Raw genomic sequence first — 14,177 nt, forward strand, 5'->3', positions numbered from 1 at the left:
AGGTGATTTTTTTATCCCAAGCGAAAGGAACAGCCAGCGAGATATTTATCACTTTTCGTAATTACTAAATGGATTGGATGGATCTTCGTTTTTATCATGAACATTATTTTATCTACAATCACAATCACCAGATATACCCGAAATTTTCGTTGGACGTTGTAATTGCGTAATATCATCCATAAATACTGGTTCTGGTACTGGTACTGGTTACAAATTTGTGATTATAACGACCAATTCATGTGTGATTGCATACTCTTAACGTTTTACACACATTTTTTGATCGCACAGAATTTATCCTAAGTGGCAATCTTTCGGCTAATAATATACCACTTATGAGGATAATGTGTAATTGATTCAGATGCGATTAAAATGTATGCAGACTTACCATGTCAAGGTTTACATTTTTTTTTGGTTTTTTGCTTAAATATATTTATAAATTGATAAATCATCACAACCGGACAATTTGAGCTTAATGTTCATCGGTAAAAACGCAACAATATATTATCAAACACTCTACTCAAACGTGTCGGACAAATGCGAGTGTAATATAACAAGAAAGTAAGAAACAAGATGAAGCACTGGCCTTCCACAAATATTATAAGGGTTCGATTACCATGTCCGTCCAGCCTTGGAGAAAATCACACATAAAATTGCATTTGTTTATGTCAAACTAATTCAAATTTTTCTTTCGCTGTCTTTTGAATGAAATTTTTCTTTAATCTTTTACATAGGGTCAGGGTCTCGTTAGCCCTAATTCGGTTAACACAAAAAAGATAAATTACAGTTCCCCTTAACCTCAAATCGGTCAATGTTGGCGTACCCCAAGGGTCTGAGATGGGACCATTGAATTTCATTATCTATATCAACGATTTAATGAATCTCGATCTGATTGGTCAACTGGTTCTGTATGCGGATGATGCTGCCCTGATCTATGCACTCGACACCCCACAAAGCCTGGAGAATGCAATGCAACATGACATTGATTTGATTCACCAATGGCTATGCAGGAATAAGTTATCACTCAACGCTGGGAAAACGTGCTACGTAACGTTTGGTCGTGCGAAGAACATCGACAATATCCGAATCACCGTGGACGGAACCGTAATCGAACGAGTCAAGAAATACAAGTACTTGGGACTTGTCATTGATGAAGACCTGAACTTCCATTCCCATGTTACCCACATAAAAAAACAGATCACACCGTTCATTTCGTTAATGTGGCGTAAAGGGAAATACATACCGATGGCGAAACGGAAACAATTGTACTTTGCATACGTTCAAAATCATCTGACGTACATGTTACCAATCTATGGAGACTGCGCTGGATACAAACTCAAGGAATTGTAAACCCTGCAGAATCGATGCATCAAAGCAATTTATCGATTGGACAGATACACGTCGACAACGTATCTGTACAGCACCAGCATGCTTCCGATGGCCGAACTTGCTGAATTCGAACGAATCGTTACAATTCATAAACTTGTCAACTCGCTAACCAAGCACAATTTCCATTTCACCAACAATGGAGATGTACATGGTCGATCTACCAGAAGGAATTCACAGATCCATATATTTAACCAACATTCTTCCATCATGTCCGCAAATGCTGCGTTGTCAACTGCTTTAAGTGAATATAACTCTATTGATAGTGAAACTAGAAAACTGACGAACTTAAGAACGTTTAAAGCTAAAGTAAAACTGAAAATTATGAGTGATAGTGACAAATGTCGTGCAATTTCGCCCTACTATTTTATAAACTGATTATGCTGTGATATTATCTTCTTTCTGTTATTTTTCATATGTTGATGCTTGTTTTTGTTATCATTATCCAAACTATTGTGCGAATTATTTAACGAGATCCAAACTGAATCAATAAAAAAAAAAAAAACAATATTGTAAGACGACAAAGCCTAAATTGTATTCCACTCGGCACTTTAATTGGAATGATAATAAATACAAATTTTCAAAAAAAAAAATTGATCCGATGCGTATTGGTTTTGAAATATTCTGTCAGTTTCTGAAGTCATTCAGTCTTACCATCAATACAAAACACCAGCGACTGAAGATCATATTACAATAAAAAGTACCGACCACATACCAAGCTTATGAAATCTAATGGAATTAAGAAAAAATGCATTTTGAAAGTACGTTGATTCTCTCAACAGTCTAAACTTAACAAAATTCCTTATTGCTGCAATTACTACTAACGTTTTGAGCAACACATTTCGTCTTCTTGAAAATGTTATGCTCGTGAAGTATGCAAAATATCAACTATTCAATGCAGAAAATCGACACCAAAGACCCCATCATACTGGGCATATTTTACAGCATCAAGTTCACATCCAATACTCTCTCTCTAGCAACCAAACTACTGTCAAAATGTAAAATAATGTTTGTAGAATATAAATAACTTGAAACTCGGTTCCTGAACTCGGTTTGTAGAATACAAAGAAATAAGGTGTGAATTTGACACAAAGAGCTGATAGTTTGTTTGCTAGAGAGAGTATCGTCTCATCCTATGTATCACACCAAAACAAAACAACCTCCAATTCAATTGTAATTGTCGCTCCATATCTTCAATCTGAACTCATTACATTATTTGAATCGATTCCCTCAACGTCGATCTGTGAACTGTTTATTTATGCAAAGCGATTTCAGAAAGTGATTACGGAAGCAAAAGATCACAGAAATTATTGCCATCTTTCTTTCCAATGCAGAAAAAATCGAAAGATAATGTGCATCGCGGCTCATCAACAAACAACACTCTATATGCACAAAGAATCAGTATGTGCACGGTGCATACCTTATATTTACCATTCCACTTTGTCAACGTCGAATTTCATTTTACAATCAAATCGGAATTTTCATTCAGATTTCGATGCATGTTAGTTTTTAATATGGCATGGCTCGGACTATTTTTTGTTGTTTTGTGGGAAACAAATAGAAAAAAGAACGGATGATGAACTATGTAACACTACAAAAATGTATATGTAGAAACGTAAAGAGAGTGGAAGAAGAGACCGTGTCTTCTTTTACAGCTATTATTAAACCAACAACAACACCAGGGCAGATGCATAATATGATAAAAAATTAAAGAAAACACAATAATTGTGCGCGCTAAACTTACCTGAACGAATAATAATGTATAATAGTAAAGTGTACGAAATATTACAGTGTATGCCACTTGTATAATATGTAATTGAAATAAAAATGCACCCGATCAACAAAACATCACAACATCCACTAATGCAGAGCAATGATCGCTGTTCTTTGAATTTTGATGAGAAATTTCCCTCATTCTTCGCGGTTATAGGAAACCTCCGTTGACCTGGAGAGGCTCCACATTTTTGTTCAGTCTTTCCTTTTTTGAACTTTATTTTCTGGTTAAATAACTTATTCCAACGCGCTTGAAGCATGAATGATCATAGTGGTCAGCTTTAGAAAGCTGTACGATACACTGTGCAGTTTTAGTACTCTATTCAGAGTACCACTCATTATTTGCTTATTCAAGTTGCTTATTCTCGCCATTAAAAAAATATCATAAGAAGTGAAGTCAGCTCACTATAATATAGGGTGTGGGACTACCTACGAGTTTACCCTGAAAACAAAAAAAGAGACATCCTTCTTTCTATAGATGAATACGGTCAATTATTGAAGTTTTGTCCTGAAAACTACAACAGCGCCATATTCAACTACAGAAAATTTGCTGATAAGTGTTGAAAGCATTAACAAGATCCATGCCCCAAAGAGCTCTGACATAGCGTGGCCTCAACGGAAAATTGTCGTGAATTTTTAGTGTACCAACATTTTTGCGTTTCTAGTGTGGTGATCTGCGTGACCTGTTGATGTAAAACCTTGTTTATGTAAGTTTACCAATTGCACCTTTCGTAAAAATTTTTTGTCAAGCCCTCGGCTAAGCCTATATTTGTATACCAGCCCAGCTGCCAATATAAACTATTTCTTTAGACAGCGTGGTAACCTGTTAATAACGACAACGACGACAAAATAAATCAGTTCTATTCTATTGAGGTGATCTAATATAATAATAAATGTACCAATATGTCCAAATAGCGAATTATAAGAAAAACGAAATTTCCATGATTTATCGTATGATATGCTTGCAAAATATTCAGAATTAGTAGAATTGGCAAAGTGGAAATCAAGATAAAATGTTGGTCATTGCATGCAGCCGCAGCGTTTCTCCAATTGTCAGCTAATATTCTATAGTAGTTTTTGTAGTTTTCAGTATAAAACTTCAATAATGACCGCATTCACGAAACGATCATATTCAGCTATTAAAATAAAGGCGTGGCTTTTGTAGTTTTTAGTATAAACTAGTATAGATTGTGGGAACATATTATCGTCGGTCTTTTGAGATACGAAAATGAACTATACTCACATCCTCTATTAAACTTAGATAATGGGCTAGTCATCTGGTATCGACAAGGATTAAAAGGATAGGCGATAAGCTCTGGTCAGTATTCTCTTATACAGCGAAATACATGATAAAAATACTGAAGTGATAGATTTTGTATCAAGAAGAACTAGGAGATAATTTACAATTTTTTGAATGACATGTTAATAAGCTAATCGATGAGCAATGGTAAGAATGCGAATAAAAAAAAGAAATTGAGAGAAACTATTCCTATCTTACAATGCTACAACTTGAGTCGACCTGCATTGGCATTAGCATGAAATTCGGACACAATACTGTGAATGAAATCAACCGACGAAAGGAACGGACAGTGAGTAACCAAATGAAAAAATGAATGGTGAAGGAAGGCTATATGAGACAAAACGACTATGTCAGGATTCAAAAAGGTACAGAGCCCAACAGAATGAGAAAAGGTAAAGTCAAAAATGGAAAAAGTAATTTATAAGAACTGATAAAGTAGCTAGTCCGACCACATATAGCGTGCAACGGTGGTTGAGTTAGTTACCACAGAAAGTACTCTGTGGTATATAAGGAACTAGTAGACCAGAGTGGTCTGCCCTACACTTATATAATTCAGAACACACATGAGGGTAGCCGAGAGAGTGAAGACGCTTTAATGATGTGTGTTTTGAATGTAATCAAGGAGAACGAAAAGGGGGGATTAGGGCCAGACTCACAATCAAGCCGAAGTCCTCACGTCCAATGTTCTCATGGGATCACTCACAAGGAGCACGTTTTGGTTACTCAAGTCAAGTCAAGTCAAGTCGACAGATTTAATGATTTCGTTGCAATACTCTTGCCGCTTCTAACAGGTCAAAGGATCAGAATATTTCGTTAAAGAATGAGTATTTCCATTCACTGTCCTCTCACAATTTCTACCTTAAAATTGGATGAAGCCGTTTACCAAATCTTTTTGCAATAAATGAACACAACTATGGCGAAACCCACAAAAAAATTGTTGACCGCAATGTCTGAACAAATTTTTTTTCCTAAAAATAATTTTTGCCTAATTACCATTTGATTCAATATGCAACGTTGTTGAACGGGTACACGGTAACTTCAATGGTAATTTATGCGCACAAATAGTTGATGATGGGTTACAAAAATATAATTATACTGCTGGTTGTTATACTCGTTACCGCTCCGTCGTACGTCTGATAGCAACCCGAAGAGATACCATATTACATATTCGCGCCAAATTTTCTCGATTAAGAAAGGAAACGCATATTAAGTGTGAACACTTTTTTTTCTTCTGTTGTTTCTTCATTGAAAAAGAAAAGACCATCTCCACGAAGCCATGCACTCGTAATCTTTCAAAGAAACTATCATATGTGTATGCAGAATATTTTATTTGGAGCTCTTGTCTTCTTATTTTTTCACGTTTACTTTATAGGCAAAGTGAATGGTATCGTATATAAAACGGCACTTCACGTTTGAAACAAAAGTAGTTGTTTTTATTTAGTCAACGTTGTCGGGAGAGCTGTACAAAGTTTACGAGGCTTAAGCTTCTTCTTGTTTTAGTTTTTCAAAATAAAAAAAAAAACAAGAAATTTAATTTTATATACGCGCAGCACCGTGCAGTGGATATCTCAGTGATTTTTTTTTTATTTATTTAAATATTTTACAATTTTGGATAACATGAAATCCTGTGTGGTAGGTGAAATCGAAAGCATTGAGTTTAAAAAATGAAGAGAAAATTTAATCAAAAAATTCAAATATTAGTTTCTCTTGAGTATTGTGTCGATTGTGCTTGGTCGTCCCGAGCCACCATCACCTTACCAATACAACGCACCATCGCCAAGTTCTAGTTATGGACCACCGTCGCCAAGTTCCAGCTATGGTGCACCATCGCCAAGTTCCAGTTATGGGCCTCCAGCCCCACAATACGGAGTACCCAGTCAGCCACCAGTAATTCATAAACATGTCTATGTACATGTACCACCGCCAGAACCGGAATACGTTGCTCCAAGGTATTAAAGACAATTTTCATTATCACAAATTTTCGGTTCGGGCTTATCGGGATGTGTCACATTAGCGAATTATAGGAAAGATGAAATTTTATTGTCCGTTTCAAATTGGCTGACTATGTCAATAGAAGTTGTTTTTTAGCTGTTCAAAACTAAAGACTTATTCGAATAAACTTTCATTTTTCTTATAAGTCTCTAATATGATACATCCCGCTTCTGCATTTAACTGTTCATATAAGATGATGTTCATCTCTCATTTCGAGAATATGAGTAATAATGGGTCGTATATCGTCTACATTTTACACATAGACTTCATCAAACTTGATAAGTAATCACTATTTTTGAAACGGTAGCGGTTCTAGAAATGAAGCAATCATTACAAATGCTAATTTTTGCAATATCTCAAACTGAAAAGATACATCAATTATCTCCTGTATTGCATGTGTTATACGATACTTAATCAGTCGAAAGTCGCAAAAAGTTTGACTTTATTGTACGGTAGCGAATATGATATTAAATAAGCCAGTGCGGTAGTTATTTGTTTGGGAAGGAAATAGGGAAATTACACCAAGGGTGAAGGCCAGAACAGAGCAAACGCAAAAAACCGCCCGAGTTGGAATTTCCTATTTTCTTCCAGAGGTGAACACCACGTTATTCACTGCATTACAACAAAGACATCAATTTGTTACATCATTTTTCAAAACAAATAGAAAAGTGTCAGTTCGGAGATGAAAATTACTATTTTCTCCTTTGTCAATAAAAGAGGGTTGAAAATATAAATTTTTCCCCCGAACTGTCATCAGATGGAACGTCAACAAAACATCATTTTCTCATGGTCCTTCCAGTGAGAAAACAAGGTTGATACAAACAATAAAAGCAGTACACGCCAGTTTGATTGACCTAAAAAAAATCGCCTCGACATTTATTATTTCACTCCTCTACCGCTACCTTCATGATTTGATAATTCTCGTTATCTAGGACATAAAAACACTATCTAAGACCGGCCGAGCTATACTACCTTGAAAGACCTTGTAAAAGATCCTCGGAGATTGATTTTTCTCATTTTCAAGAATTAAAACAAGAAACTGACTTTTTGCCACACAGTATGACAAGATGCATAGATTAGTCTTAAGATTAAGATATCTCTTCAATTGAGTTCTTAGCACAAATTTGCACCTTAGATATTGGTTTTCCCACATTTTTTTGCCGTCTAATGTTTTATTTCTTTACTGTCGACGACGTCTTGTGTATGCATGAATGAATGAATTTGAATTGAATAACTGGAAGAAAAGATTAGACAGTGGATAACTCACTTTAGTTGCGATAATTGCCTCTAAACGACATCATTAGAGAATCCAAATCAAAATGATTAAATATAGCCCACAAACTCTTTGAAGTTAGAGCAATTGCTGTCTATCAGTTGGATTCAAATTATCAATACAAACACTATCCTTTCCAGACGACCAATATCATTCCCTCCGCCACAAAAACACTACAAAATTGTGTTCATCAAAGCGCCATCACCTCCAGCCCCAACAGCACCCGTAATACCGCTACAACCTCAAAACGAAGAAAAAACCTTGGTGTACGTTCTGGTAAAACGTCCCGACGAACAGCCCGACATTGTCATCCCAACTGCAGCACCAACGCAGCCCAGCAAACCGGAAGTCTATTTCATTCGGTACAAGACGAATAAACAGGAATCGGGACCATATCCAGAAAGCATTGCACCGGCTCCATCCGGAGACTATGGAGCTCCGCCAGCATTGCCCAGCAGCTCGTATGGCGTGCCAAATTAATTATTTTGTTTATTTTTTCTGTATAAAGTTAAATAATGTAATTGCCAAATGAGATTTTGGATTAGATCATTTTTCGATGGGAGAACGATCTTAATTATGATTTAATGGGAACGGTTGGTAATGTAATTGACCAAGAAAAAAATCTTTTTTTTTTGGCTTTTACATTGCAATGAAGTCTTTATCTGTTGTGTAAGTGTTATAACAACTGGTACATTCATTTCATAATTTATGTAAAAAAAAATTAAAAACAATTTTTTAGCGTTAATTAAACGAATTTTTTTCTTTGTCTATTTTAGTCTGAGTTATTTCTTTTTTATCGTGTGTAGCTTCAGAACGACATGATGATGATAGATACAAATTGCTGAAATAATTCACATATAAACACTTTCGCTTCTTGTTGAACGACAACTGAATTACCAGAGAGAAAAAAAAACAGGCATTTTATGGAAGAGGTACTTAATCATAGTCTATGGTTTAGTCACTTTTTGTTTTCGTTGATATTCGTCAAAGTTTTATTGGTAATTAGAGTCACTTTTAATGTGATCGAACATTACACGGTATAAAACTGAGCGGTTTGAATGGTAATTTGGTACACACGGCATGTTAAAAATTAATTAATTTGTTTAGCGTGAAAATTTATGAAAAACAACTTAAAGACCGAACAGATTGTTTAGAAAAAAATCTGACAAAGCGAAGATTCTGAGCATGCCGATTTTTTTTTCTCGCAAGAACGATCTATCACTGCATATCGGTGTCACACCCAAAAGATCTGTGGAACAAACTAGGTCCCACCTTTTGGGCGGGTCAAGTCCCTTGATTGACAATTTTTTCAATATATTTTTGACCAATTTCATTGTTGAACTTCCGAAGGATCACTGATACAAATGCCTACATTTAATATATCGATTACTGTAAACATTACAACGAAATTTGACAGAAACAGTTTTTCAAATAAACCTTCGAAGACCGAATGATCTTTGAGTTCTCATTTTTCTTATAAATTTGCAGCAAGATTTTCAATCAACCACAAATCGTAAATAAAATGCGACTCGTGTGAATTACGGCCCTCGCTTCGCTCTGGCCGCAAACTTCCCACTCGTATGAGCTATCTATTATTCTGTTTGATTGCCATTTTGTCATATTTAATCAGAGTAGATGCGAAGTTTTACAAATGTGGAACGATGAGAGGACTCTTTCACTTTGGTAAAAATTAAAAAAAAAACGATAGATGTTCTTCTCTTACAGTTTTGTACAAAAAGGAAGTCCCCGGTATTTTACAAAACCGTCACTCATGAATAAAATGTGGATGGTAATAAACGACCGATAAATCAATTAATTTTTTTTTTCGTTTCTTCACTTTTGTCGATTCAGAAAACGACAAAACGTCTTTAAGTTACATTTTGTAAAAGGATGAATTCCCTAGGAACGACCCGCCTTTGCTTTATATTTCCAAAATCGACAAAGAGTGAACGAAAGACAATTTGTTTTTACTTTTTACTGATTTACTGAAGAGGTGCCAGCGACATGTACCACATTTCTATCGGTATTTTATTATTTTTATCGGTAAAATTGAATTTTTCTATTGGTCGAATATAATATCCCATAAAATCATTACGACTCGTGAGAATTACGGCCCTCGCTTCGCTCTGGCCGCAAACTTCACACTCGTATGGGAGTTGTAACATATTTTGTTTGATTGTTGGAATAATGAATTTAAAAAAAATATTCAGAAATTTGTTGAGAATGACTTATATCTCATATTGCCTACAAAGAATGATGGTAAATCATGATCATAAATGAATGATCATAAAATTTCCTACACTTTTCAATCATAGTGTGCTCATGACATTTTTCTGCCGTAAGACCTTGAGTAAAAAAACATCTTTCTTTGGTAGTAGACGCATTAAATTTGTTAGTCAACTATCAAGTTGTTAGTCAACTATCAAATTTGATAGTCAACTATCAAGTTGTTAGTCAACTATCAAGTTGTTAGTCAACTATCAAGTTGTTAGTCAACTATCAAATTTGATAGTCAACTATCAAATTTGATAGTCAACTATCAAATTTGATAGTCAACTATCAAGTTGATAGTCAACTATCAAATTTGATAGTCAACTATCAAAGTTGATAGTCAACTATCAAATTTGATAGTCAACTATCAAGTTGTTAGTCAACTATCAAATTTGATAGTCAACTATCAAGTTGTTAGTCAACTATCAAGTTGTTAGTCAACTATCAAATTTGATAGTCAACTATCAAGTTGATAGTCAACTATCAAATTTGATAGTCAACTATCAAGTTGATAGTCAACTATCAAATTTTTAGCAGTTCACTAACAAGAAATGTTTACCGGTTAGAGGCTGGGCATGTAGTGCCGAAATTTTTCTTTCTACTTGTTTCAGGCACATTATCGAAAACATACTTATACGATTTACACACACTACGCAACAAAATCAAATTTCATCAAAGTAACTTTTTCGATTGAGGCTATAATCAACAGTGTAAAATCCTGTTTTTCTGGGATAGCTTCCAGAATCACCCAAATTGGTTGAAAATTACTCAAGTTATCGTGCCCTCAACGATTTTTTGTTACCCACATTTAACGTTTTTCATACCATTTCATACATTTCAATCACAGTGAACTTTTTTGTTACCCACATATTTCGGTATTTTCTGGTGTAAGACCCTGACTTTCAGTCAAGGGAATAACGTGTCCTTTGATTATATATAAGTTGCACAATAGCTTTGGAATTGTGCTGCATTGACTGGATTTTTTTTACAGAATCTACCTGAATCTTGTCTATCTGAAAAATCCAGATCAAATGTAAACAAAATTTTGACTAAAAATGCCGGCCTAATCTGTTTCAAGCTGATTTCTTTTCTTGTTAGGAAAATCTCGAACCAATAGAAAGTTGGGAGAACTGTGCTCATTTTGTCAAGTCGAGCATCCCAGGTTCATTGTTTAACTACTCCTAAGCTGTAATCGAACTTACACCGTTTAGCTCTCCGTTTACTTTTTAACGATAAGAAGTTGGAGGAGCTTCCATTGTTCGTAAACGTTCGTAAACATAAGTATAAGTATGTGGACAAGATCTTTTTCGTAATCCCGATTTGTGGCTTTCACCTGTCACAGCACCTCTATTTGACTACTAATCTACCCTACAAGGCATAAAGACTTAGTGCAAGATTTAGAGAGAGTATAAAATTCTATCACAAAATCGAAAAATTGGTGAAGCGCAAACGATTTCAATAAATTAACAGAATTTGTGGAGCACTGCGACAATTTTACGGAAATCGTAGGTGTTCAATGAAGTGACCTAGCGCTGCACTCGAATTTACCATGGGTTTTTGAGGATTTGCAGTACCATTAGTGGTTGAATTTTAGCTTTTGTTTAAGTTGGAACGAAATAAATCTTTCTTCGGAAAATATCGTTCAAGTCCAACTTAGATTACCAAAAAAAAATTGCTGCTGTGACGATTCGTTGTTGATGTATCTTCTTGTTACAATCAACCGGATACCACTTCTGAAAAATCGTGTTCATCAAGACTTTTGTTTAAATACCTTTCAGTTTCACCGAACAATTATCTGATGTTTTGTGTGAAAAAACGTGCACAATAGACGCAGTTAAAAGTGCAACTCAGAAATGGGGGAAAAAAATCACAAATATAATTGTATGCAACAAACGGATGGAAATTATCATAATACTGCCATCAAAACGACACCTGAATGAAATGTGAAATAAAAAAGTTATTGTTGCGATGCAGATTACGATCAGACGAAGAAATTAAGCGGAAAATCGTCTGTAACTAATTCATTAAGCATGTAATTTGTAAATCACACTCTTTATTTAGCCACAATATATCTACACAATGGTGCTGTTTCCTAACGAAATACATTATTGCTGACGAATAGCATACAGCTGACCTGAGTTTCTTTCATTTATTTATCTGCCTGCTCCGGCTCCAGCACCACCGCCACCATTTGCTCCAGCGCCACCGCCTACGCCACCTTTAACACCAAAGCCTCCAATTGGAGTGTCGAATCCAGCTTCACCTGTTCATTAATTGATTAATTAATTTAAAGAGCCTTTTTCGTACACTGTCCTCGTGATTTAATTTTACATTAGGATAAATGTAGATTGAACGAAGGCCTAATATTTTTGAAATGATTCCTAAAATGACAGAAATTTTGTGAATCTTTGAAGGAATCTTTGTGAATCCGTTCTCAAATATTGGCCTTGCATTGAACCGTGCGGGAGTGTCGTTATTGACTGCGAACACTCAAAACACTATAAAGGTAGCATATGCTACGGTATTCAATTGGTATTCTTATCTGATTAAAAGAAGAATTTTTCACTCAGTAATTCTACTGTAATGTGAATTGTAGGAACCAAATTTTAAATGGTCATCAAAATCTCTTTCGATCAACACTCAACACTTACTTCCCATTCCTGCACCTGCTCCTGCTCCAGCCCCAGCGCCAGCTCCACCACCTGGACCATCAAAACCTCCAGGCGGCCCTTGTTGAGCACTTACGTTCTGATTTAAAAAAAAATTGATTCATTCGCCGTTCGATTAGTTATAAATTTAGGGTAACTTACCGCAATCAAAACAAGGAAAATCGACAGGAAAATTAGCGACGAAAAAGACTTCATTTTTGAGATAACTTTTCAGGACGATAGATTGATAATGCACAGTTTGTATGCACTTGACTGTTTAATTGATTCTAATTTGAAATGCAATCGTCAATCGAGTATTTATATGGAAGCGCAAGCTAACGTCACCGTCATAATTGAGATGGATATCAAACAAGGTGAAACGCAAAGTCCATAATTAATTTCTGTATTCCACGTTAGAATCATGATTGACGCAGTCAATATAATGAGTGGCAGGAATTATAGTGGGAAAATGGCTTTAAATTTGTAATCTCCGCGCCAACGCTAACCGTTTTTGATTAAATTTCAATTGTTACCTAGGATAATCTGTATGGCTTGAAAGAAATGAACTCTAGGTGAAACAAACGTTAAAACAGGAAAGCTTTCGTCATAGATAAAACTTCTAACGAAGCTGCCACTAATTTTCCGCTTCTCAAAACGATTCCGTAGATGCGCAGAGGTGCTTTATAAAAATTTTCGGTTAATTGCAACAGAATCAGAACGAAGCGTAACAAGACATCTTGTCCTCGACGGTGATCGGTTTCCTCGGTATTAAGTTCGATCAAAAACCCAGCAGCAATACGATGATCATCATCATCCACCGCTTCCACTCGTGATTCAGAATTTCATAAGACCTAGACCGATAAGACCCTTTGTCGCGTACAGGCATTAATATTTTGCGTTTTGTTCAAATGTGAGCAGTTGTCTAGCATAGTGAACGAAAAAATGTTTTTCCTCCGATTTTTGCGTCTGATATCGGAACGGAAAATATAATTATTGTTTGGATTGATAAATAGATACCTTTGACGCTAATATATCACTTTTTGTTTGTCTTACTAATTATTCAACGATTCAAAACAATTTTGTTGCAAATTTTTTTTTTCTTCTAAACTCGGTAATTTCACAGATAATTAGGTGATGGAGGGCGACGATCTGATTTGGTTTTATACGAAATGAATGTAATCATCACATTGTGATGATATCACGACAAATTTGTTGTCGAAATAAAGATTGTTGATTGCTACAGGGACAAAATTATATGATGACATGAAATAACATACGTACGTGTCGTATTGTTGTTTTCATGTGGGTGGTATGTATTTAATGCATTTTGGAGTGAACCAAGAGAATTGGAATGAAAACTCGCCTGTCATTGACCTAACTTGTATCTGTATAGAAATAAAGCCAATTTCTCTCCCATCTAACCCAATGTCATTCACATGTCGATTCTATCTTATGCCAATGCGTACCAATTTATCATTTCTTTGCAAATTGCGCTACAGAGTAAAGTAAGAATAGTTTTGGACACAACATTTTCCAA

The 14,177-nt window shown here is 35.4% G+C and overlaps 2 protein-coding genes across 2 annotated transcripts; one reads left to right on the plus strand and one right to left on the minus strand.

Moving 5' to 3' along the window:
• The first annotated feature begins 5,877 nt into the window (after positions 1–5,877).
• Positions 5,878–8,466, plus strand: LOC119077971 (extensin-2). Its single transcript, XM_037185352.1, has 3 exons — positions 5,878–6,088; positions 6,158–6,405; positions 7,862–8,466. The coding sequence occupies exons 1-3, from the start codon at positions 6,074–6,076 to the stop codon at positions 8,199–8,201; spliced, it is 603 nt and encodes a 200-aa protein (XP_037041247.1). The 5' UTR covers positions 5,878–6,073; the 3' UTR covers positions 8,202–8,466.
• A 3,562-nt stretch (positions 8,467–12,028) lies between these two features.
• On the minus strand, positions 12,029–12,960 carry LOC119077972 (glycine-rich protein 5-like). The gene is made up of 3 exons (XM_037185353.1): positions 12,803–12,960; positions 12,644–12,740; positions 12,029–12,255 (listed from the first exon to the last, which is right to left on the minus strand). Exons 1-3 carry the CDS (start codon positions 12,854–12,856, stop codon positions 12,146–12,148), a joined length of 261 nt encoding a protein of 86 aa, XP_037041248.1. The 5' UTR covers positions 12,857–12,960; the 3' UTR covers positions 12,029–12,145.
• Positions 12,961–14,177: the final 1,217 nt, after the last annotated feature.

This window comes from Bradysia coprophila, unplaced genomic scaffold (genome assembly GCF_014529535.1).
Source record: "Bradysia coprophila strain Holo2 unplaced genomic scaffold, BU_Bcop_v1 contig_24, whole genome shotgun sequence".
In the NCBI taxonomy this organism is placed as follows: Eukaryota; Metazoa; Arthropoda; class Insecta; order Diptera; family Sciaridae; genus Bradysia; species Bradysia coprophila.

Bases quoted from the DNA above. Each gene is read 5' to 3' on its own strand.
- LOC119077972 (XM_037185353.1), bottom strand. From the start codon at position 12,856: ATGAAGTCTTTTTCGTCGCTAATTTTCCTGTCGATTTTCCTTGTTTTG. The intron at 12,741-12,802 runs GTAAGTTACCCT...TTTTTAAATCAG, and splicing joins TTTTCCTTGTTTTGATTGCG to AACGTAAGTGCTCAACAAGG. The intron at 12,256-12,643 runs GTAAGTGTTGAG...ATTAATGAACAG, and splicing joins AGCAGGTGCAGGAATGGGAA to GTGAAGCTGGATTCGACACT.
- LOC119077971 (XM_037185352.1), top strand. The intron at 6,406-7,861 runs GTATTAAAGACA...TATCCTTTCCAG, and splicing joins CCGGAATACGTTGCTCCAAG to ACGACCAATATCATTCCCTC.